The sequence below is a fragment of the Protopterus annectens genome, chromosome 1.part1 (assembly GCF_019279795.1).
Source record: "Protopterus annectens isolate FY-2018-M chromosome 1.part1, PAN1.0, whole genome shotgun sequence".
Classification (NCBI taxonomy): domain Eukaryota; kingdom Metazoa; phylum Chordata; order Ceratodontiformes; family Protopteridae; genus Protopterus; species Protopterus annectens.
Window position 1 is genome coordinate 1,476,079,153 of NC_056726.1, and position 24,229 is coordinate 1,476,103,381.

At 42.2% G+C, this 24,229-nt stretch overlaps 1 protein-coding gene across 2 annotated transcripts in view; it reads right to left on the reverse strand.

Annotated features, from left to right (window-relative positions):
- The window catches only part of DCDC2B (doublecortin domain containing 2B), a 722,606-nt gene that overhangs the window by 356,460 nt on the left and 341,917 nt on the right, over positions 1-24,229 (reverse strand). For both annotated transcript variants that reach the window (XM_044082560.1, XM_044082551.1), the window contains exon 3: positions 6,854-6,927. In XM_044082560.1, the coding sequence (XP_043938495.1) occupies positions 6,854-6,927 (74 nt within the window). The remainder of the gene's footprint in view (positions 1-6,853; positions 6,928-24,229) is intronic.

A 24,229-nucleotide genomic window follows, 5' to 3' on the forward strand; every position in this document is an offset into this window, starting at 1 on the left:
AGAAAGGGGTTTTATTAACTTTTATTTGCCCTAATTAGGTACAGGATGGGACAGAGGGAAGTGATACATAATTTACCTTTCAAGCTACATCATTTCTTTGTATATCCTTTAAGGCTTCTCAGCTGGAAAAGTGTTCAAAACAATAAATTTAAAACACGCTCTCAAATGTGTTGTATTATACAAGGACTATAATTTAATACAGTCAAGAAGGCGAATCAAATAACATGTGTTTGCATGGTTCTACATATACAGTATGTGTGCAATGAGCCTATAATTTGAAACACAAAGGTAAACTTTATCCACCACTGGTCAGATGTATTTTCTTTGAATGTGGGTTGCATAGCTGTTTCAATGAATGAGAGTTTCAAGGGCAGATGATTTTTAATGCCAAGTCTGTTTTCATTATGAGACTGTATTGTATTGTATTGTTTAGTAGATGTCTAGCAGTGTTTGTGCTATAAAATTTAAATTAAAAGTTTTAAATGAAATCCAAATAATCTTTGTAGAAGTAAAGCATAAAGACACTATGCACATTACAGTGTTTATGGTAAATGGGAAGAAATGACCAAGTAATGGGATACTGGAATGGCTGGGGGAGCTGTGTATGGGAAAGGAAACTTAGTTATATAACAGTCTGAACATTTTTATAATGGCTTCCATAGTATAGTGTATCAAATCACACCCTATAAAACCATCCGTTTCTGTGAGCAGTAAGGCAGCATGACAGTTTTTTTTACCTAAGCATTTCTTTATTTCATTTTGTTGACTGGCTGGATATCATTAAGCCTAAGGCATTTTCACAGGGGATAATCAAGGTGCATTTAAAAACAGTGGACAAATTGCATTCACTGTTCTACAGAGAAAAAGAATGAAAAAGATAGTGCTGTATATTCTGGAATTCTGATGAGTGCTGCAATGCATTTTAATATTTGATGATAATGAATTCAGTACTGGACTTACTTGGCTCGGCATATCACTTGGTTGTCTGCTTTCCCTCCCCTTACTTTGAGAGTTATTTTCATACATTTTCTTTGTAACATACAACAATATGTAAGAGAATACATATTAAAAGTGTATTTTGATGGGATGTAACCTCATTTGAACAATTTTGAAAGCATTTTGTAGATGGAACTTTTTCTGTGCTTAGGGGGGTTTCATTCTTCCTGTTAAATTAATATTCATATTTCTTTAATATTTAAAGTTAATAACTAGAAAAGACTGTGCAAGGCACCATAGGCAATTTATGCTTCAAGAGCAATAGGCTTTGAATTTGTAGATGAAACACTGAAATGTAAAGTTGTTTTCTAGCAACAACCTCTTCAGTTGTTTCAGATATCTTTAATGTGGAATTATTCAGATTACTTTTACTTCTGCAGAGATTGTGCCTATAGACTGATATTGGTGGATTGTAATGACAGAAGTTTGAGTGGCTTTTATGGTTGAAGTGTTCTGAACTGGGCAGTTTGCCATTTAGTCTGTTTTGTTTCATTGCTTACTAGAAAAATGTTCAAAACTAAATTTAGAGTAGTGGTGCTATTATACAAGGGATATAATTCAAATATATTTTATAATTAATATAGTCAGAAACGTGAATCAAAGAACTTTTTGCATGGTCCAAAAAATGCAAGGGCTTATGATTTGAAAATAGCCCAAAGGTAAACTTAACTTGCCACTGGCCAGATGCATTTTCTTTGAATGTGTGTTTCAATGTTGTTTCAGAGAATGTGGGTTTCAAAGGTAGAGAAGTTTTAATGCTAAGTCTCTTTTCATTGTAAGACTATTGTGTTTAGTAAATGTCTATCAGTGCTTGTGCTATAAAATTTGAAATAAAAGTTGTAAATGAAATACAAATATATGTAATCATTGTAGAAGTAAAGCATAAAACAGTATGCAGACTGAGAGATTTGAACAGTGTCTACGACAAATAGAGAGAAATAGCCAAGTAATAGGACACTGGAATGGCTGCGTTGGCAGAGGGGTGGGGTGCACTTGGGGCTGTGTGGGCGGGGCCAGCAGAGGGGTGGGGCTGCATGGGCGGGGCTTGGGTTTGCACCCCCCTGCAAAAAATCCTGCGGGCTCCCTTGCATAACATCTAATCCTCAAAACATCTAAAAGTCATAACATCGAATCTCAAACCATTGAAAACTACAAAGCAACTATAAATAACATCCCACACACTGTTTGCTATGTTACTGCAGGGGGGCAAGCCCCCCCTGCACACCCCAAGTGGGGGGCTCCACCCCCCACACCCCCTGTAAATTAAATATACCAACTCCAAGATCGCACTACAGTGGGGGAAAAGGTTAATTTTCTAACCCCACTGTAGTGCAATCTCAGAGTTGGTATATATAATTTACGGGGGTGTGGGGGGCGTATCCCCCCACATGGGGAGTGCAGGGGGTGTAAACATAGTAAACAGTGTGTGGGATGTTATTTATAGTTGCTTTGTAGTTTTCAATGTTTTGAGATTCGATGTTATGACTTAGATGTTTTGAGGTTTAGATGTTTTGGTCTTGATGTTTTGAGTTTAGATGTTATGACCATTCGATGTTTTAATAGGTAACCGTCCCTCCAGCATGTTCTGTTGATTGTGGTAATGAGGTTGAGGTCTCTGGAGCATGTGGTGTGGGGGATTTGGATTTCTTTAGATGTAGCATTTCTAACAAAGCTGGGTCAGACATGGCTTTGTAAGTCAAACAGAGATCACCTCTTAGCAGACGATATGAGACAGAGAATAGCTGGAGTTTTTTGAGTCTGTCCATGTAGGTCATCTGTTTAAGGCCCAGGATCCTCTTTGTGAGGTACTTTTGTGGCCTTTCCAGCTGTTGCATGTGTCTAGTGAGGTACATGCCAAATGGGACATTATACTCGATGAGTGGCCTAACGAGAGAAGAGTAGAGAGAGATGATGACCTCTTTCTACCTGGATGCAAAACCCTTGGTAGTGAGATGTGCCACATAGAAGGATTTTCTGACCACAGTGGCAATGTGGTGGTTGAAGGAGAAGTTGCTGTTAACCTGTGTCCCCAGATCTCTTATAAAGCCTTCAGTGTTCAGTGGGCTCCCATCAATGTGGTTATTAGTAGGAACTGAGTTTTTCTCAAAGGGGATGATGCATTTTTTAGCATTAAGCTTAAGGCCATGGTTTCAACACCAGTCAATGGTCTCAGTGAGGCCTTTCTGTAGGATGTCTACATCACTTGGGGAGTTAATAATGGCTCCCAGCTTACAGTCTGTGAACTTGGTCAGCCAGAGTCCCTCTAGTTTGGCTTGGACTTCTGAGAAGTAGATGCTAAACATTTCATACAGAAACAAATCTAACAATGATTTTTAGTAATGATGTGGTATATTATTTTCTGCCATTCAAAAATAAAAGAAGAAACTACCTGCAGATGTAAAGACTTCATAAAGTGGGTTTGTGTACATGGTGACTATAAAAGGAAGTAAATGAAATAAGTCTGGAGTGAAGACTTCATAGGTAGAAGGGAATATGAGCCAGAAATCTTAACCACTAAGTCAATGGATGTACAGAAATGAAATGACTTCTCTTCGTATTTGTCCATGTTTCTTCAGAATGACTTTAATACAGTACAACAAACCTTGATAATATCTGAGAACATAATTAGATATTGTAATGCTGTTTCATCAGTTACTTAAATGATTATAGTTCCACACAATTTGAGAGTGCTGTCAAGAGAACTGATTTAGTTCACCTACATTTAGCTGTCATTTAGGTTTTGTTTGTTTATGTAGTAATTCTGAGGGACGTGTTCACAAGTGGACAGAGGCATTCTCATTTGGTCAGTATTATGAACAGGAGATGGCTTTATTGATAATACAAGTATAGATTGTATATCCAGACTGGTCAGGATACACCTTACTGGATACCTAGCAGGATACAGTAGTATCATCAAACATCCACACAAGCAGCTATCACCATGGAGTATTGGCATGAAGCCCTAAATAAAACGTAGGTGACCCAAGTTTGACTGTTTATTTATTTATTACATTTTGATAACTGGGTACGTGGACTGGTCCACAAACTGATTTAAACCATGACCTTTATATAGATTTAACTTCAGTATTTCACAGGGTCATACAGAAAGCAATGATGGATAAATTACAACAACTAGGTATTGATGAGATAATTAGATATCTGGCTTACAAATAGGACAATGCAAGTATCATACAGCTACTGGATAGGTGAAATTAGAGGTTACAGTCATGGTATCCCACAGGGCTCTGCCCTAGGTCCATACCTGTTTAGATATCATCTATCAGATACATCTTTTTCATCTGAGGTGTTCTACAATTTGTATGTAGATGACATGAAATTGGGTAAGTTGATTTCATGTGTTACAGATAAGGCATGTCTGCAAAATAACTTGACTAAAATGACCATTAGAGCACATGAGAATAACATGCTGATAAATACATCAAAAACTAACCATATGAGATTTGGCAGATTTGGGAGTCTTAAATTGAAAGGTGACTATTTAATACAGCACACAGTGATTGAAACTATAGATTCACTAAGGATATGGATGTATGGGTAGATCCATTTTTTTCTACTCATAACAAACTATTGGTTAATGATAGTTATAGAACTATAGGTTGTATAAAAAGATTTATAAAGCCTAGGAAATCTGAAATGTTTAAGTCATTGTTAGTTCCATTAGACCCAAATTTGAGTATGGAATAACAATATGGAAATCTTATAATAAAACAAGCATGAGTAAACTGGAAAGAGTACAGCAAAAATATACCAATGGCATCCATGGATCTGAAAATTTAAGTTATTATGAAACACTAAAATATCTGAAATTGTACAGTGTCTCATATAGATATTTACGAGGAGACCTTATTTGCGTATATAGGGCAGTTAGAGACAACTACATCTGGGAATGTTTAGAGCTATCAAAAAGTAGTAGAGAACTATCAGGCAACCTATGTAATTAATAAAATTCTTTCCTGAAGTAAATAAAAGTAATGTACTTTGTAAAGTTAAACATATAAGCAGCTCTATACGTGTTTAAAGAAATTCAGAATAACAGACAAATGGCACACAGAAGAGCAGTGTCAGCTTATCTGGTCTTATGACTACTAGCTGGTACAGATTTTTACTGAATTCTGTCTTTCCCTGACATACAAGTCCAAACAACAGTTGCATACTCACAGGCAATTAATTACAAGCTTGAGATTCTGTCTGAGAGCTGCACTCCACTGTAACATGTCAGAAGCACTTCTGAACTAACAGTCTCTCTTCGCTTAAAAGAACCCCAGTGTCTTTATTGTCTGTTTGGCTTTAATTTCGAATGTAAAGTTTTTTGTTTCCACAGTTACATAACTCTGGGGAGAAAGTAGTCCAAATAAGATAATGCACCCTTTGGCCTAGAGTCACATTTCTAGCAAGACTTCCCTTTAGGGACTGGAACTGTGTGGAACTGTGTGCATGTTTGAGAAGCCACACTAACTTTTTAACAGCTTTACTGCATTTGCACTGAACACAATTTAATACTCTGTACAGCTCACATTTTTACATTCTCTGCATTTGCACTGAACACAATTTGATACTCTGTACAGCTCACATTTTTACATTCTCTGCATTTGCACTGAACACAATTTGATACTCTGTACAGCTCACATTTTTACATTCTCTGCATTTTAGATACTGCAAGACAATGAACGTAACAACCACAGCTGAGCTAGGTAAGGTACTGCTTCAAAGAGATAAGATTCTTAAGAAGTGCATTTGTGCTGAGGAGGAAGGTGCAATGGCACTTTCTCTTGTAAGCTAAGTTAATGAAATGACAAAATTTATTTAAAGTTAACTGAAGGAGAGTAATTTTTTAATTGTTTAGTGCTACTTATGTAAGGTAGCGATCAAGTCTGGTTATTAGGATTTTTTTGTTGTTGCTATAGGAGCATCTGGGCAGCCACGGTGGTGCAGTGATTAGCATTGTCGCCTCACAGCTAGAGGTTCTCAGGTTTGATCCTTAGCCGGGGTATCTTCTGTGCGGAGTCTGCATGTCCTCCCTGTGGTTGCGTGGGTTTCCTCTGGGTGCTCCAGTTTCCTCCCACATCCCAAAGACATGCTGCAGGTAGATTGGACACTCTAAATTGGCCCTAGGTGTGAGTGCATGTGTGTGTGTGTGTGTGCCTTCTGTAGAAGGTTGGACACCGGGCTGGCAACTCGACACTGTAAAACTCCACTGCCAATCATGAGCGGACATGTGATCTGCTGTTGAGCGGACAGGTGATCTGCTGTGGCGACCCCTAAAAGCCAAAAGAAGAAGAAGTTGCTATGGAGCATCTACTTTCAAGAGAAGATAGGTGGGTATTTCTTTAAGACAGTATAAGCTACTAAAGGACTTTATTGGTTATCAGTTTAATGTGGTAGCTAAATGCAAAGCTTGGGAAAAGCAGTGCTGCCAGGTACCTGTGGGTGCTTACTTGTTAAAGCAGTCCTGAAGTGACCGTTGAAGTGTGGTTAGGTTGTCTGATGCACTCAACAGGAGAAGGTTGTTAGAGTAGTGTCATGTTCATGTTGTGAAGTCTAGGGGGAGGGAGTTGGTAAACAGGGAAAACACAAACAAACCAAAGACAGACTGTTCAGGAACTCCAGACAAGTGCATCATAGAGCAAAGCCTATTTTCAGTCTGACTTGAAAAACCCTTTTACATACGTAACCAGTTAGTTAATTCAAGCAGTTGCTACTGAAATGAAGATGAAAGGGACGACTGATAAGAACACAGAAAAGAGTGGTCCACACAATCGTATGCAGTCCGAGACCACCAGCATGTAAAATGCTATCCTGCTCTTTTTAATATTTAAATGTATGAAACAAAACTTACTTGATAATACATGGAATTGGAAGGTGCTTTCTCCAACGTGCAGAATCTGATGGTCTGTTGGAAGCTGTTCTTATCTAAACAAAATAAAAAACAAAAATGATTAAAAATGTTGTGTATCTCATAGTCTTCTATCTCAAATGTCAAATGCAAAATCTCAAAGTATTGCTAAGTAAGGAAAGAGAAACTGATGAAGACATTTATAGTAGTGCAATTTGCATGGGAGACTGTGCCCTAAATGTGTTATGTCACTTCTTAAATAGGAACAAAGTTTGTCAGCATGACACACACACACATGCGCACACACAGACACACACACACACACACACATATATATATATATATATATATATATATATCTGGATCTACCTGACAAGATCAAAAGCTCACAACACTGACAACCATATGGCTGACACCATATCACTAACAGCCAAAATCTCGACATCAGAATAAAACCATAAAAAAGTAACAGAAAATTCCCTTTCAACTGCTAGCAGGGGGCTCTGTCCCCTGCACCCCCGTGGGGGATTCCGCCCCCACATCCGCCCGTAATTTTAATATACCAACTCCGAGATCGCACTACAGTGCAGGAATTGAAATCTTTCCATTCCGCACTGTAGTGAGATGCCAGTTCCGCATTGCCAGCATTCCGAATGTCGATCATATGGTGTCGGACATATGGTTTTCGGTATTCTGGAGTGTCGGCAATGTCAGGTAGACCCATATATATATATATATATATATATATATATATATATATATATATATACATATATACATTTATTCTTTGTGGACTAGGTAGACTATTGGCCTCTTTTCACAAGAGAAATGAGGTGGTATTTATACTATTAGGATAAATTGCCAGGGCATCGAGAACTTCTCCTATTCATCATTGCTATGAGGGGGATGCATTTGGCAGGACCACTTCCTGTGTCCATTTCAGGTGCAGAGGTGGCCAGATGGAAAGAGGAGGAGATAATGGAGTCAGAAAGGAAATATCAAGACTGGAAAATGTGTAAAAGATTCTGCGGAGATGTTTCAAAGAAATCCATTTGATCGAGATGAGTCAGCAAATAATGGATGTATAATTAATAGCCCTCCAGTAGGGAGTGTTGCAGGATAATTTACTTAATGAAATGGTGAGCAGAGTGAGCCAGAAAATGAAGGAGACATTTTCTGGAGGGACATTATGGAGAAACTACAAAAGGAGGATGCAGAGGTAATCCTGAAGAATAGTCGTGAGATGGAAAAGAAAACATATGCAGAGAAAGTAAAAGAAGACAACATGGAAGTATCAGAAAAGAAGGCAGAAGAAAATGGGAAACAAAAGTACACAGTAAGGATTTAAAGTAAAGAAGACAAAGAAATGGACAGGTTTAAAGTGTGGGACAATTTAATAGCTCATTTGGGTGTAAAAGTACATGGGATAAGACCATTTATTCTTATTAACAAAGAGATTTTGCGACCCTATATTTTAGACCGTTTTATTTTCTTGAAGAATATGAAAAAAAGACTATAACCAATGGGATGTTTATGTCATAAAAGTATTTAACAGGGAAACAAAAACGAAAATTCATGTACAATTTTGAACAGAGGTGTAAAGAGAGACTTTGAATGGAGATTTGAAAACTTTATATAAATAAGTACTGGACATTGCAAAACTGCATAACAAAGGGGTTTTTTAGACTGGTGGATGGAATTATAATATTGTGCTAAACATAGAAAAAGCAAAAATGTACATATACCAAGCATGATAAATGTGGAGGTGAATAGGCGTTTCATAAAATAATGGAGACAACCCAAAATGTTTTTTTTTTTTTTGTGGAAAAGACAAACATTTGATAAGTATTTGTGATAAAAGACAATATTATATTTATGGGGAAATGGGACATGATGCAAAAAATGTGAACTGAAATGTTATAAATGTAACAAAATTAGATATTTATGGATGGATTGCAAAAATGACAATAACAATAAGGAAAAAGAAAGAGAAGAAAATAAACAAGGAGAGGAAAATTTAGAAATAGCACAACTGAAGAAAACTTAGATGTGAAAAAAGAAAGAGAACATAGAAGAAAGATATGAAATAAGTGATGAAGAAAACATAACTTAGGAGGAAATAAAAGAAAACAATATTGGTAAAAGACAGAAAAATAAAATGTAAAGGGATAAGTACAAAAGAAAAAAGAAAGGAAATGGATGAAAAAGAATATCTACAGCTAATGATTAGCGCTTGGTATAATGGTTAAGGTGTTTGACTCCTAGAGCAAAGTACAGTATTTGAGTCTCCCCTTTGGAAGGGAAATTGGCTAGGCTTATTATGGCCCATTAAAAAAGCTAGTCTAGTAATTAGACATAAACTTATGAAACGAACAATCTAAGAACAGGAGAAATGACAATTTTAGAATGAGTTCTCTAAATGCGAATAGTATTAAGGATATAGCAAGAAGGTAAGGAGTTTCGGAGTGGTGTAATACTGTACATGTGATGCAGATGTTGTTATATTACAAGACACAATATTTTTAACAAATTAAGAAAGATTACAAACAGAGAAACTGTAGGCAGGAAAGATACATTGGAATTTGGGAAATGAGAGATGTTCGGGAATAGGCATATTCTATAAGAAATACAGTAAAGATATTAGATGAAACTTTAGCAAAAATGGGAAGATTAACCACTGCATATTTAAAATGGAAAAAACAAGTATATAGAATTATAACTTTTTGAATGCTTATACTAACTGTAAGAAAGGGAAAGCTTATTTCATCAGATTTTAGACTATAGTGATAAATATGAATATTATAATAACAGCAGACTTTAATTGTGATTTGAGAGACAAACAGAAAAAGAAAGGAAATGATAGAAGAAAAATGTTAGAAGTTATAAGATGTGCTAAGTTAAAACTTTGGGACAAAAATTCATGGACTTACAAAAAGCGGCATGAATATAACTGAAATAGATTAATGTTAAGTTGTCAATCTCGCCTTCATTCTTGCTGGATGGGTTCGGAGCCGAACCTCGGCTCCGACTCGGCCTATTACTAAAGCTCAAGAGCTATTTTTATCGGTTCGTGGCTATCCTTATGTCCCATAATGCTAGGCGTCATATACCCAGATCTCGTTTGCCGCTTCAGCTATGAGGTTGCATCTTTTTGCCGGCTCCAGGTTGTATTAATCTTATTCTTGTATTTAGTCAGGTCTACTCCAAGTTCTTTTTGGTTCCAAAAAAGACAGGGGACTGGAGACCCATTTTGGATCTCAGCAGGCTGAACAAGTCTGTTCAAAGAACGAAATTCCGGATGGTCACACTTCAGTCCATTCTACCCTTTCTGGGTCAGGACAATTGGATGTGCTCTATAGACGTTCAGGATACATACTATCATATCAAAATGAACAGGTGGTCCAGGAGGTTTCTCCGCTTCCAGCTGGGAGCCAGTCACTACCAATTCAGAGCCCTGCCCTTTGGCCTCACCACAGCCCCCAGGGTGTTTACCAAATGCATGGCAGTGGTTGCGGCTCACCTGAGATGATAAGGATTCCAGGTGTTTCCATACTTAGATGACTGGCTCCTTACTGCCACCACCAAGCGTCAGCTACTCCATTCCAGAGATTATATCATCCAAATTTGCAACGAGCTAGGTATCTCTATAAACTCCGAAAAGTCTGCCTTGTCATCTTGTCAATCTATTACCTTCATAGGCACCATTTTAAACACTGTGGAACTGTCAGCAAAACTGCCTGTACAAAGGATTTCAGACATTCGCGATCATGTTCAAATCCTACTACAAGAGAGCAGAGTGCAGGCCAGATTCGTACTAAAAACCCTAGGTCTCATGGCAGCAGCCATCACATTACTCCCCCTAGCTCACTTTCACATACGGATCCTACAATGGATGCTGTTTTCCCAGTGGTCCTTTCAACAGCTTCCAATGTCACACAGCATTCTAATTACTCAGTCATGCAAAAGGCACCTTTCGTGGTGGATGGTCTCCCTTTAGGTTCTTCAGGGCAGACCTTTTGTCCTTCCTCCTCCTGTTGCTGCTGTGTCAACGGATGCCTCCCTGATCGGGTGGGGGGGGCATTTTCAGGGCAGGACAGTCCAGGGCACATGGCAACCTTTCGAAGGCCACCTGCACATAAATGTCTTGGAAATGAGAGTGGTACGTTTAGTGTTGCAGGCCCTTCAAGACTCTCTACCCACCGGGACTATTGCAATTCAGACAGACAATATGTCTGTAGTGTGGTACATCAACAAGCAGGGCGGAACCAGGTCCTACCCCCTATGTCGGGAAGCATTCATACTTTGGCAGTGGGTGATCTCTTCTCAACGGTTTCTGGTAGCAACGCATATCCCCGGGAAGTCCAACGTCATAGCGGACAGGCTGAGCAGAGCCATTCTCATGCCCCACGAGTGGTCTCTCAACCAGCTAGTAGCGGAAAAAATTTTCGAAATGTGGGGTCAGCCTTGCTGCAATCTTTTTGCAACCCCTCAAAACAGCAAGTGCCAAGACTTCTTTACCCTCTTCCCTCTCCCAGGTCTTCCCTCCAGAGACGCTCTAGTCCATGATTGGCCCCGGGGTCTCCTGTATGCTTTTCCCCCCTTTCCCTTAATTACTCAGTTAATCCAGAAAGCAACTGCTTTGAGATCCAGAATGATCCTTGTTGCCCCTTACTGGCCTCGACAAATTTGGTTCCCGTTCCTGCAACGTCATCTACTAGATCAGCCCTGGCATCTGGACCCAGCGCCAGATCTTCTGACACATCAGTCGGGTGGGCTGCATCAGTCCCTTCGATCTCTCAACCTCACAGCTTGGTTACTCCACTTCCAACCCTAGCCAGGCTTCCCCTTATCTCTCAACCAGTTCGCAATATCATCCTTGCTTCTCACAAGTCTACTACCAGAAAGACTTATGCTAGCAAAGGGAAGCGTTTCTCTGTTTGGGTGGGGGAGAAACAAGGGTCACTTTTACAGCTCCTGTCCATACAGTTTTAGAGTTTTTGGCAGAACTTTTCCAAATGGGTTCTTCTTCAGCCACCATCAGAGTTCAGCTGGCAGCTATTGCAAATTTTCATGTTGGATTGTCAGAGACCAGCATTATGTCACACAAACTTTGTAAAGCCTTTCTAAAAGGAACCCTCTTACTTAGGCCCCCGGTAAAAGATCCTCCCCCACCATGGGACCTAAATTTGGTGCTGTCGTCTTTAATTCTCCCTCCTTTTGAGCCTGCGGCTTCCGGTTCGTTAAAGTTGCTCTCTTGGAAAACTCTGTTCTTAGTGGCCATCACTTCAGCGAGAAGGGTATCGGAACTTCAAGCCCTTTGTGTTCGCCCTCCTTACCTTGTTTTTCACAAAGATAGAGTGTCACTTAGGACTAATCCGTCCTTTTTACCCAAAGTACTCTCTGAAAAAAATCTGAATCAGACCATCGATCTTCCTGTCTTCTTCCCACTTTATACCAATAGGTCTGAACAGAAGTTACATTGTCTGGACGTTCACCATCAATTATGCTTCTACATGGATAGAACCAAGCAGACGAGGAAATCGGAACAGCTCTTCCTGTCTTACGCGGAAGGGAAGCAAGGCCTGCCAGTTTCCAAAGTAACCTTGTCCAAGTGGTTGACCTCTGTTATCATGTTGATTTACCAGTTGAGGCATAAAGAGCTCCCTATTAAGCCCAGAGCTCATTCAACCAGAGCATTAGCTTCTTCAGTAGCCTTTCAGGCAAGATTGCCAATGGATTCCATTTGTGCAGCGGCCACATGGGCCTCTCCTCATATCTTCATTTTTCATTACAAGCTGGACATGACCTCTAGAAGTCGGGCTGATTTTGGTTCCACTGTACTCAAGAGTCTATTCCATTGAGCCACCCAGGACTAAGGTGTTAGGGACGCTGTCCCATCCAGCAAGAATGAAGGCGAGATTGACAACTTAACATTGAGAAATTATGTACTTACCATAACGTTCCATGTTAGTTGTCTTCTTCTCGCCTTCTTTCTTGCGTCCCACCCTCCATCCCCCTAGCCTGGCAAGACCGAGAGTATCTTCTGAGATGTGTTATCACGAGAGTTATCTCCTTAGCTACCTCTCTTCCTTTTCTTGGTAACTCTTATAAGAGTTTTATATATATATATATATATATATATATATATATATATATATATATATATATATATATATACAAGAGCTTAGATATATAGAGGTATATATATATATATATATATATATATATATATATATATATATATATATATATATATATATATTCTCTGTCATGGTGGGGACATGTATGTCCATAGTGTTAGCTATCAAATGAGATCTGGGTATATGACGCCTAGCATTATGGGACATAGGATAGCCTTGAGCCAGTAAAAATAGCTCTCGAACTTTAGTAATAGGCCGAGTCGGAGCCGAGGTTCGGCAACGAACCCATCCAGCAAGTAAGAAGGCGAGAAGAAGAGAACTAACATGGAACGTTATGGTAAGTACATAACTTCTCATTTTATACTATGAGAAGGTTTAGTTATAGGAGAAGGGGAGGTAGTTGAAACAGGATTTTCTAATTATCCTGCAGTATGGCTACAGATGAATTACCAGTAAAAAGGAAGTATGCCTTATAAAATAAAAAGTGATAGAAATTGTTTACATTGTTAAGAGGAATCTGTGGAACGTGTTATTGAAATGTAGAAAAGTAAAAAAGTTATGGGGACACACCATTAGAACAAGTCCAATCCACAAAAATCTAAACTTAATTAAATTATGTTTCTATTTTTACATGAACTCAGTGGTGACTGTCACCTCAGAGAACTGCACAGTATCCCACAAAATAACTTTCAAAATAATTATCACAGACTAAACAGCATATAAAGTAGCAGGACCCCAAAATAAATTTTATCAGATTTCTAAGAAGGTATTTGTTGTAGCTCAGTGGTAAACCCAAAAACGAATTTGTCAATTCTGGGTGGATCAACTTTCTAAGTGTGTTCTTTACCACCTTGAAAAAACTGAATACATCTCATAAAAATCTAATTTCAAACATGATTTTAAACAGCTCTGCAGGTTAAAAAAAGTACTGTTATAGAATTAAGGTACTACATGTAATCGATGTGGTAATTAATATGTTTAACATAAGCTCATAATATATTCCATTTCACACAGGAAACTGATTCTTACCCATTAGTTTAAAAAGTTCTTCATAGAAGAACTGATATAGTCGAAGAAAATTTTAAGTCTCTAGTTGGTACCAGTACCATGTATTCTTACAACACAGATACAATCATATAAAATGGAGCAAAGACAACTTTGTTAAAAAGAAAACATTACAAAGCTTGCTAGTTTTGTGCCCCTTTGAAAAAGAAGACAAAACAATATTTTAACTAGCAGTATACAGTCATCTGTTTGTCATTGTGAAACAGAAAGGGCCGGATTCACGAAGGCTTACACGGAGTCTAAGAGTAGTGTAAGACTCCATGTAGCCTTCGCGATCCAGGGACAGCCCAAAGTCCGTGTAAGAGTCAGTCTAAAACGGCTCTTACACGGAGTGGGCGTGGCTAAGCTAATCAGCCCACTTGCAGCCGAATAGCATGCAAATGAGGCTGATTAGCGATCCAGGAAGCCAAGAACAGCCTGTGTAAGAGCCGTGTTAGCTGCAGAAATGTACTCAGTTGACAACTGAGTACGTTTCTGCAAACACGGCAATGGAGCCATGTCAGCTCCAAATAAAGGGTGCATATGTTATAGGCAGCATGCCAATGGCCAAATATGTGGCCATTGGCAATGCAACCCCATGCAAAAATATTAAAATTATAATTTTTTTTTCGGCAATTGCCGATGTGTAAACCCAGCGCAGCCCATAAGCGGGCTGCGCTGCATAAAACGAAGGTTTTAAACCTACAAATGTAGGTTTTATGCAATACATGGAATGTCAATGGAGGGACCAGCATAGGAAAACCAACATGGCCACCGTGTAGTGGTTGCTAAGGGGGGAAGCCAAGTCTAAGAGATGTAACTAAGCATTAGTAGGCAATCTGATGCAAATGAGGGTAAGGATACTGAATTCCACTGTCACATAGCAAATGAGCACATTCTGAGTAGTGTAAGAGTTACAGAAGGGGGAGGAACAGAGTAGGAGATAGGTGACATCACAGGGGGGAATGGTAGAAAGGGATGGAATTCATTGGAAGGTAGAGTTACATGACAGATGTCAGAGAGATATCAAGGAAGGAGGTGTGCCACTAAGTAAACATGAGAAAGTCAAGAAATGGAAGGTGTACACTGTTGCCTATACCAAAGTTTCTTGCTGGACGTGTATGCGCACGTGTGCGCGCCATGAAGCGCGAGTAAGGCGGTGTGCGCGCGTGTAAGGCAGTGTGCGCACGTGTAAGGCAGACTAAGCATGTGGGAGCGTGTTGGGAGATTTTTAACACTGTTTGCGGCGCGTGCAGCGTTTAAAACCGAATAAGCAGATTCTGAACTGTGTAAGTATGTGTGCGCGCGTGTAAGCCACTGTGAGCGTGTTTCTGCTGGTTTGCACACGGCTCAACCCTGAGGAAACAGAGAGGAAAAAGGAAGCAACAGATGTAGTAGGAAGTTAGCAGGGAATACTGCTGGAGCTAGCAGGTGAAAACAATTAGATGCAGGCAATTACACAGGCAGAATACTAGGCCAGCCCAGCACTTAAAACTCTGCAAACAGCAGTGCAGAATGTTTCTCTCAAGAGACACTGCAAGACAGGAGTTAAGTTATCAGAAGTGAAAACTGAAAAGCTGAACTCAGAGCAGAAATGTTAGGGGCTGCCATAGCTGTCATAATGAGACATAGGCGACTTGCTGAGGGTGGTGACAATGCAGATGGTGCCAGACAACCCGCAGTGAGGAGACGGAGAAGAGTGTACAGGCCCAGGGTCACCTACCACGGGTTACATGAGCTGGAGATAGTAGAGCGCTATAGAGTGGACAGAGACCTCCTGCAGCAAATAGTGGAGCTGTGCAGGCCACGCCTCACACACAGAACCAACAGAGGGAACCCATCCCAGTGGAAACCAAGGTATGTGTTGGCCTAAGAATACTAGCAACAGGTACCTTCCAGAGACCAACTGGCGATATGATGGGGATATCACAGGCATCAGCTTCCAGGGTACTGCACCAGTTCCTGGATGCCATGTCAGCACATGTCGGTGATCATGTATACTTCCCCAATGCCCGTGAGGTATTGGCCAGCAACATCGTCTCTTCCAGCAAATAGCGGAATACCCTGAGGTACTGGGTGCTATAGACTGCACGCACATACGCATCAAAGCACCAGCAGGAGGCGGGTAGGGCCTACATAAACCGCAAGGGCTTCCCCTCCATCAACTGCCAGGTCGTGTGTGATGCCCAGGGCATAATAATGAATGTGTGTGCTGGCTGTCCTGGGAGCTACCACGATTCCCACATCTGGCATTTGACGCAGCTGTACCAGACATTTGCCAATGGGGACATCCCGCACGGACACCTAGTGGGGATGCAGGATATGCACTGGAGCCGTGGCTGATGACACCCATCAGAAAGCACACACACCTGAACAGGAACGCCATAATGAGGCACACGCACAAACACGTAATGTAATAGAGCGTGTGTTTGGGCTGCTCAAGTCACGGTTCCGGTGTCTGGACACATCTGGTGGAGCCTTGCAGTACACACCAACTACATGTACCCAAATTGTCATGGTATGTGCTATGCTACATAATATGATCTTGCGAAAACAGCTGCAGCAGGACCAGCATAGGGCTGGGCCAAACAGCCCCACCATCGCCAAGGCCACCACAGGCACAGCGTGACTCAGAGGAGGAACAACCTGAGCCTGCCCCAGTAGGCAGAAGGAGGCGTGCCCAGTATGCCCTGGCCTTGGCAAAGAGGCAACGATAGCACATACATTGGCTCAGTAGGAACCTTGGGAATGATACCCTCTCTGACTCACTCATATAGTAACAGGGATGCCTAACGTGACACAACCTGCTCACAAACATGTACAGGGAAGTGTAATATGTGCATCCGACAGAGGCAACCCTGCAGCACCACCTGAGGCATGAATGCTATGTGTTAAGTAATGTAACACCAAGTACCATATGCACACCTGAGGACCCCGACTAACATCCTACCCTCAACAAGCAGCATGCCACAACAGGACAACGAGATGATGAAGTGCAACAATTGCTGAAGTAATGCAGTTAGGCAAAGGGGACCCACTGTGTGCCAGTCTGGGATGACATGCTGAGCATGACATGATGCACCACCTGCTAGGACTGGCGTGCACCTATCAGTGCAGGCCGTATGGATACTGGCAAAGGCTGTTGTCACGCACAGTGTGCCCTAAATAGGTAAGGCTCAAAACACAAACCTATCTCCATAGGTACCAGAAGGGATAAGAATAAGATAAGGGATAAGTTCAAACAGCAAGATGCATGCAGTCTAAGCCCACCCAGTATGGAGAATGTTGATAACTGTGCTGTAACAGAAATCTGAGTCAAGGCTCACAACAGCACCCTAACACTACCAGGTTACACCTCATACTGTGCTGTACATCCTCAACACTTGGAACAAGCTACAAAAGGAGGGTGACCAGCAAGAATTGTCAAGGATAACCACACCCCCATGTTGGTACCACCACAAAAAGCAGCATGGACTAGCCATGCTCAAGTAACAGTGGCTAAAACTGCCCCCCAGTGTATAGCCTGCTACAGAATACTGGCCCAACACCAGGAACTGCATCGGGCCCATGCTGGAATACATAAATATATCAAGTCCTCCAAACCACATTATATTGGGCGACTGCAAATACCCAGACACATAGACTGGGAGCATTATACCAGCTGCAACAGTGTAGGACAAAAGTTCATCGAATCCACAAACCAAAAGGCCCAGGAACAACGTACCACCCCCACAAGAGGGGCAAGCATACTGGATGTGATAATCAGCAACATGGGTACGGGATGTCAAGATGAGAAGTGTATTGCTCACTGGTAAAACCAGACCATATAGTAATCACACTGGGTATACAAATCCTGACCACAGTCCCTGTCCGGAAAATCACAGTGGAAAACATGTGCTAAGCATTATTTGCACACCTCCAAACTGATGTGGAATCCATGAAAGGTCCGTGCAGGTGCAAAATATGGGCCACGCCTCAGAACCTGTAAGACAGCCATTCCATGAACACTGCCAGGAATGCTTGGATTATGCAGTCCCAAATTAAAACAAGACACAGTGCCTAAATCTGGCATGGTGGACACCAGCCATAACCAAAACATGCAAGAGAATGAGGAAGCTACTACATGATAGAGCAAGCATGAACAATGACGTAATTACTGATCAGTAGTATGGCAATATAATCTGTCCACACATGCAATCCAGTAAGGCCAGGCACAACAAGTGGAATCTGTGAATCCTGAGGCAATGTTACACCTGCCCCAAGTACACAGACAACCACCAACTCCACCCAAGAAATACAAATATATGTGAGAGATGCAACCATCCATCCAAACCGGAGGCAGAGCTCCCCCAACTCAGTACACCCAAAACAAGTCAGTAGGAGAAGGTAACCACACACACCACAAACACATACCCACATAGACCTATCACAACTGCAAACCAAACACATAAACACAGAAATACATTCCCGGAGGCAGAAATCACACACACAGCACACCAACAGAGGCCACTAAAGCAGACACCCAATGAAACAGCCTCCAAACATAGCACATGCAACACATAGCACACAAAGCTGGTGTGCCAAACAGTCACAGGCCAGAAGGAGAAACAACATGCCCGATACAGTTGTAATAGGTGACTCCATAGTCAGACACACTGCTGTCCCGCACAGCAGACTGAACAAGGAAAGGGTACAGTAAGCTGCCTGTAGGCCGCCACAATATGCCACATAACAGAAATATGTAGGTCACTCCAAAGCAAATAGAAATATGATGCAGTCATAGTCCATGCTGGTGTGAATGACCTGAGATGTACTGCCCTAGACTACATGTAAAGAGACACAGATGAGCTATCCGATTATGTAGTCCAGGCCGGTATGACACTCACCGTTTGCAGCAACCTACCCTTACCAAGAATAATGCCACAGTACAAACACGGAATGATCAGTCATAGCAAGTAGCACACTTACTGGTGTCATTCCAAGGGGATCCAATGTCTGTCTGCTTGGGATATCATGCTTGACAAGCCATGCAGCTGCCCTTGGGATGGCCTGCACCTGTTACCCCTGGGCGTCTGAATAGTGGATAAGGCCTTGGCCACCTCCATACAGCCTTTTGTAGGCAAGGCTGAAAAGACTGACCCACCACCCGAGAAAACATAAGTAGGAAGAAACATAAGGGAAATACTGACCAATGCCAGATGTGTACACCCCAATATGCATGCTCCCGAGGCCATCCCCAGAATAGAAAACATCGATGTCTGTGCAGTGACAGAAACCTGCTGCAAGGCTCCTGACAGCACACCAGCACTACCAGGTTATACCACGTACCATGTGTCATGGCCCCAAAACCTGGAACACTACATAAAAGGAGGTGAGTAACCATAGGCAGCACAGACACCCATACGTCCAGGTAACTGACAATGCACAAGGCAGTGGAGTTCACCCATGTGCAACTAACTGTAGGCAAGACTGCTGTGCAGTCTGTAGCATGCTACAGACCGCACTCTCACACACAATAACCCCCCCCCCAACCGTCCTGAAGACAAGGTACCACGAAATACCACATAGGTGGTAAACCATTATGTATGGAAGGAGTAACCAGGGACCTAGGGACACAAGTGAACAGTAACCTGTTATGTGACACCCACATTGCCAATGTGGCTAGGAAGACTGTCTACATGTGACACTGTATCAGGAAAGGAGTCACATCTATGGCAACAGAGGTCACTGTGCCCCTATACTTTATCCCAATCACACCCATAATCCAGTACAATGCCTCATATGGGATCTACCTTACCTGACACCTGCAGCAGTTAGAAATACTGCAAAGGTACCTCACCAAGAGGATAAAGTGTCACACATATATGTCATATGCTGCCTGGCTGTAGACACCCCAGCTGACTCCAGTCACAGACTGCCCACACAGAGGCATTGCATGCCTGTTGTAGGAGGCCATGCCCAACACAGGAGTAATGGACATGCTCCACCCCAGACAACACATATCCATTGGAGCTGCGAGAGTGAGAGATGTCAACCTCAACAAATAATGAAATAGGATGTGCCGGTGGGACAGATACATAATCCAGAGGCTCCACACACCCTGGACCAGAATCCCACCCCATGTTAGGCAGAGCCCCTCACTGACACTGTTCAACAGGAATCTTGCCAAGTGGATGGATGATTGTAGAGTTACAGTGGGGGTCTTCACTGTGTCATGTCCAGACAGAGGCACAGCAAAGCAAATAATACATGGCCATAATATCCACATAGCAAGGGGTCTCAAAAGCCACACACACTCTGGCTAGGCTAACAAATGCCCAGGGTGGATAGCCTAGTATGAACCTATGAACCTATGTAGATACAAATTGTACAGGACACGAAGGGTAATCCCAAGGCTTACACAACTGATGGTAGGAGCCATGTTGGGAATTCACAGATATGCCCCGAATCACACAAATACCACAAACACACACACATATTGCCAACATACATCCCAACAGGTGCAGTGCAAACCCCCCCACCCCCACCAATGCAGAATATCTATCCCAGCAGACTGCTGGCCCCCTGACATAGCAGATGCTGAGGTAACAGACAACATCTCCAAAGCAAAACACACAGCAGCAATGGTATGAGATGGTGACCTGGGCTTAGTGCAACATGGAGTCTAAGATGAATGGAATGCCAAACCACACTACTGCTCAATGTTAGCCGTACCACAGAATATGTACCCAAAGAGCAGTGTACAACAACAGTGGTCCTTCTCAACAAAGGTGTTGCCTGAATGGATACTGAACAGTACTACCCCAGAATCCTGAGAAGCCCAGATTGCACAGCTATGGAAAGGAGCAGCATGTACCACAGACATAAGGATGTTGGGGACCTACTGACACCGGACCCAACCCAGTGTGGCCTTCTCAAGTGCAGATCCTGCCCCTAACCATGTTGGACTCAATTGAAACAGTCATTAAGGTCATTGATGAGGGCAATGTGCTCCACACAGTGTATCTGGACCTTGCAAAGGCTTCTATACAATACCCTACATGTTCAGTATAGATAGGCTCACCAGCGTAAATATAAACCCACATGTCAGTAGAGGGGTTGCAAACCAGACCAAGGACAGAACAGACATGGTCAGACATGCTTCAGCCATGTCAGACTACAAACCAGATATAACTGGCATCCCACAAGGCTTTGTCCTGGTATCTCCCTCGTCTGGTATATATGTCCCATAGGTACAGGCAAACATGGAAGGACTGTGTCCTAACATGTTTGCAGAGGACTACAAACCGCTCACCACATATGATCCACCAGCTGACACATGCATCCCACAAAAGGGCCACATAGAAACAGACAACTGGTGCCATAGCTAGGTCAGCAAGCTAAGTGCAGAAACGTGTATAGTCAACCCCCGTGGGTATACAGTAAGTGCCCACCAGTCACCACATAGGTGTTAACCCATTATGTAGTTAACATGTAATGAGAGACCTGGGGACACAGGGTGATAGATATCCTGCATTGGACAAACATGTGCTGTAGTGTTTACAGAAACATACCATATACCCACCTAATCATGAAGGCTGTCAGATCTACATAAGGGGAGGTCATTGTGGCTCTGCAGTCATCCTGCATCAGTGGTACAATCGACTACAATAGCCCCTGTGGGATGTACCTCAGCAGACACCTCCATCAACTGTAAAGTCCCCAACAGTACCTCATCAGGAGTATCAAACAGCCTACACAGATGCCATGTGTTGCCTGTGTTGCTGGCATCAATAAACATGCTGCACATAGTACAATCTGAATGGCAGTGAGCTATGCACATGACAGACCTGAACCCCAGCACTGACTTACATAGGACAAGCTGTACTGTGTGATCCATAACACAGAAGCCACTCCCACCCATGAGTGAACCCTCAGCACAGGCTACCCATAGAGTCACTTATCAATCTTCCTCAATAGGAATCCTGATGGGTGGACGGAGATGGTAGGTTTATCCTGGGTATCACTGTCATGTCACAGGTAGACAGAGGCACAGTATACTAACCATGACATATGTCATGGCAAACTCCTCTTACAATGTGTGTTGAAGGACAAACACACTCTCCAACTTGCATTAGACATGGACTAGGGCACATCGCTAGTGTTTGCAATTGTACACCTATGTTGTGGAATACACTAACAATGTTGGACAAGCCTGGTGTAAGTAGTTCATATCTGAACAGAATGCAACATGGTCAGATGTACACAACTGGCCCCAACCAGGCTGTTGTGCCCACTATCGAAATGTAAAGCAGTGATAGCAGTAAAGCCCAGGTTACTGTCCACCACAGTCAAAGTACTACCAGTACACTATACAGTACTACAGTGTTAGGTCAGTGTGAAAGGATGTTGACAACTGTATGCAAAGTATCCCATGCAAACACTGCAGGCACAGTATAATCCTGTTGTGTTCACACACAAAGCAGTTGTACAGTAACTACACAACATGACACACAACCCACAACCATGAGCGGGTGATAGTTTGTGAAGTTCACACACATCCACAAATGTGGTGGGCTGCAGAGTCCAACATATGGAATGCTCACACTGGGCATGCTCACACACTTTGACAACATGCCATGGGAAGGCTGAACTGGGCATGCTCACACACTTAGTTTGTGAAGTTCACACATCCACAAATGTGGTGGGCTGCAGAGTCCAACATATGGAATAATCACACTGGGCATGCTCACACACTTTGACAACATGCCATGGGAAGGCTGAACTGGGCATGCTCACACACTTAGTCCAAATCTTGGTTTAGCAGTGGGACACACATATCTGGTGTTGTTATGTGTTATGCCAGGAACCAACCACATTACAGCAGTCTGCCCAGTGCACACAGTTAAATGACTACAGAGACATACGTGATATAGTGGATCCCTCCCATATGCAAACAGTTTCCACAGATGCAGAAGTTGTTCATACCAACAGGGAATGCTATGGCAATAAAGATATGCAAACAGTCTATCAGCAACAAATAATGTGCATTTGACAATTAAACATAATGGTGTAGAGGTCAACACTAGGCTGTTTGCCCTAGGGAATGACAGCTTAGCCATAGTGTGCTTGGTGTTTGCCTCCCCACAGGATGCACATTCCCCTTTCCAAACACAGATGATGTCAGCACCCTATAAGTACAACAGGAGAAATGAAGCTTCCCAGTAATCTGAATAGCGCGCTCCGCTAATGCGTCCGTCTCAAGTGTCATTATATAGTTAGGTAGGGGTTTCAAATCCTGCAAGTGGTTGGTGTGTGTGTAAGTCTGTGTGAGGGAAATGTCCCTTTTGGCAAATAGGAAAAGACACTACAGGATGCACATTCCCTTTCTAAACACCGATGATGTCAGCACCCTATAAGTAGAGCAGGAGAAAGGAAACCTCCCAGTAATCCGAATAGCGTGCTCTGCTAATGCGTCCGTCTCAAGTGTCATAACCTAGCTAGGTAGGGGTTTGAATCCTGTGAATGGCAAGTGTGTGTGTTTGTCTGAGGGGGGTTAGTGTGTGAGGGAAATGTCCCTTTTGGAAACTAGGTGAACAGACTACAGGATGCCCATCCCCTTTTCTAAACAGCGATGATGTCAGCACCCTGTAAGTACAGCAGTAGAAAGGAAACTTCCCAGTAATGCGAATAGCGCACTCTGCTAATGCGTCCGTCTCAAGTGTCATAACATAGTTAGGTAGGGATTTGAATCCTGTGAATGGCAAGTGTGTGTGTTTGTCTGAGAGAGGTTAGTGTGTGAGGGAAATGTCCCTTTTGGAAACTAGGTGAACAGACTACAGGATGCCCATCCCCTTTTCTAAACAGCGATGATGTCAGCACCCTATAAGTACAGCAGGAGAAAGGAAACTTCCCAGTAATGTGAATAGCGCGCTCTGCTAATGCGTCCGTCTCAAGTGTCATAACATAGTTAGGTAGGGGTTTGAATCCTGTGAATGGCAAGTGTGTGTGTTTGTCTGAGGGGGGTTAGTGTGTGAGGAAATGTCCCTTTTGGAAACTAGGTGAACAGACTACAGGATGCCCATCCCCTTTTCTAAACAGCGATGATGTCAGCACCCTATAAGTACAGCAGGAGAAAGAAAACTTCCCAATAATGCGAATAGCACGCTCTGCTAATGCGTCCGTCTCAAGTGTCATAACATAGCTAGGTAGGGGT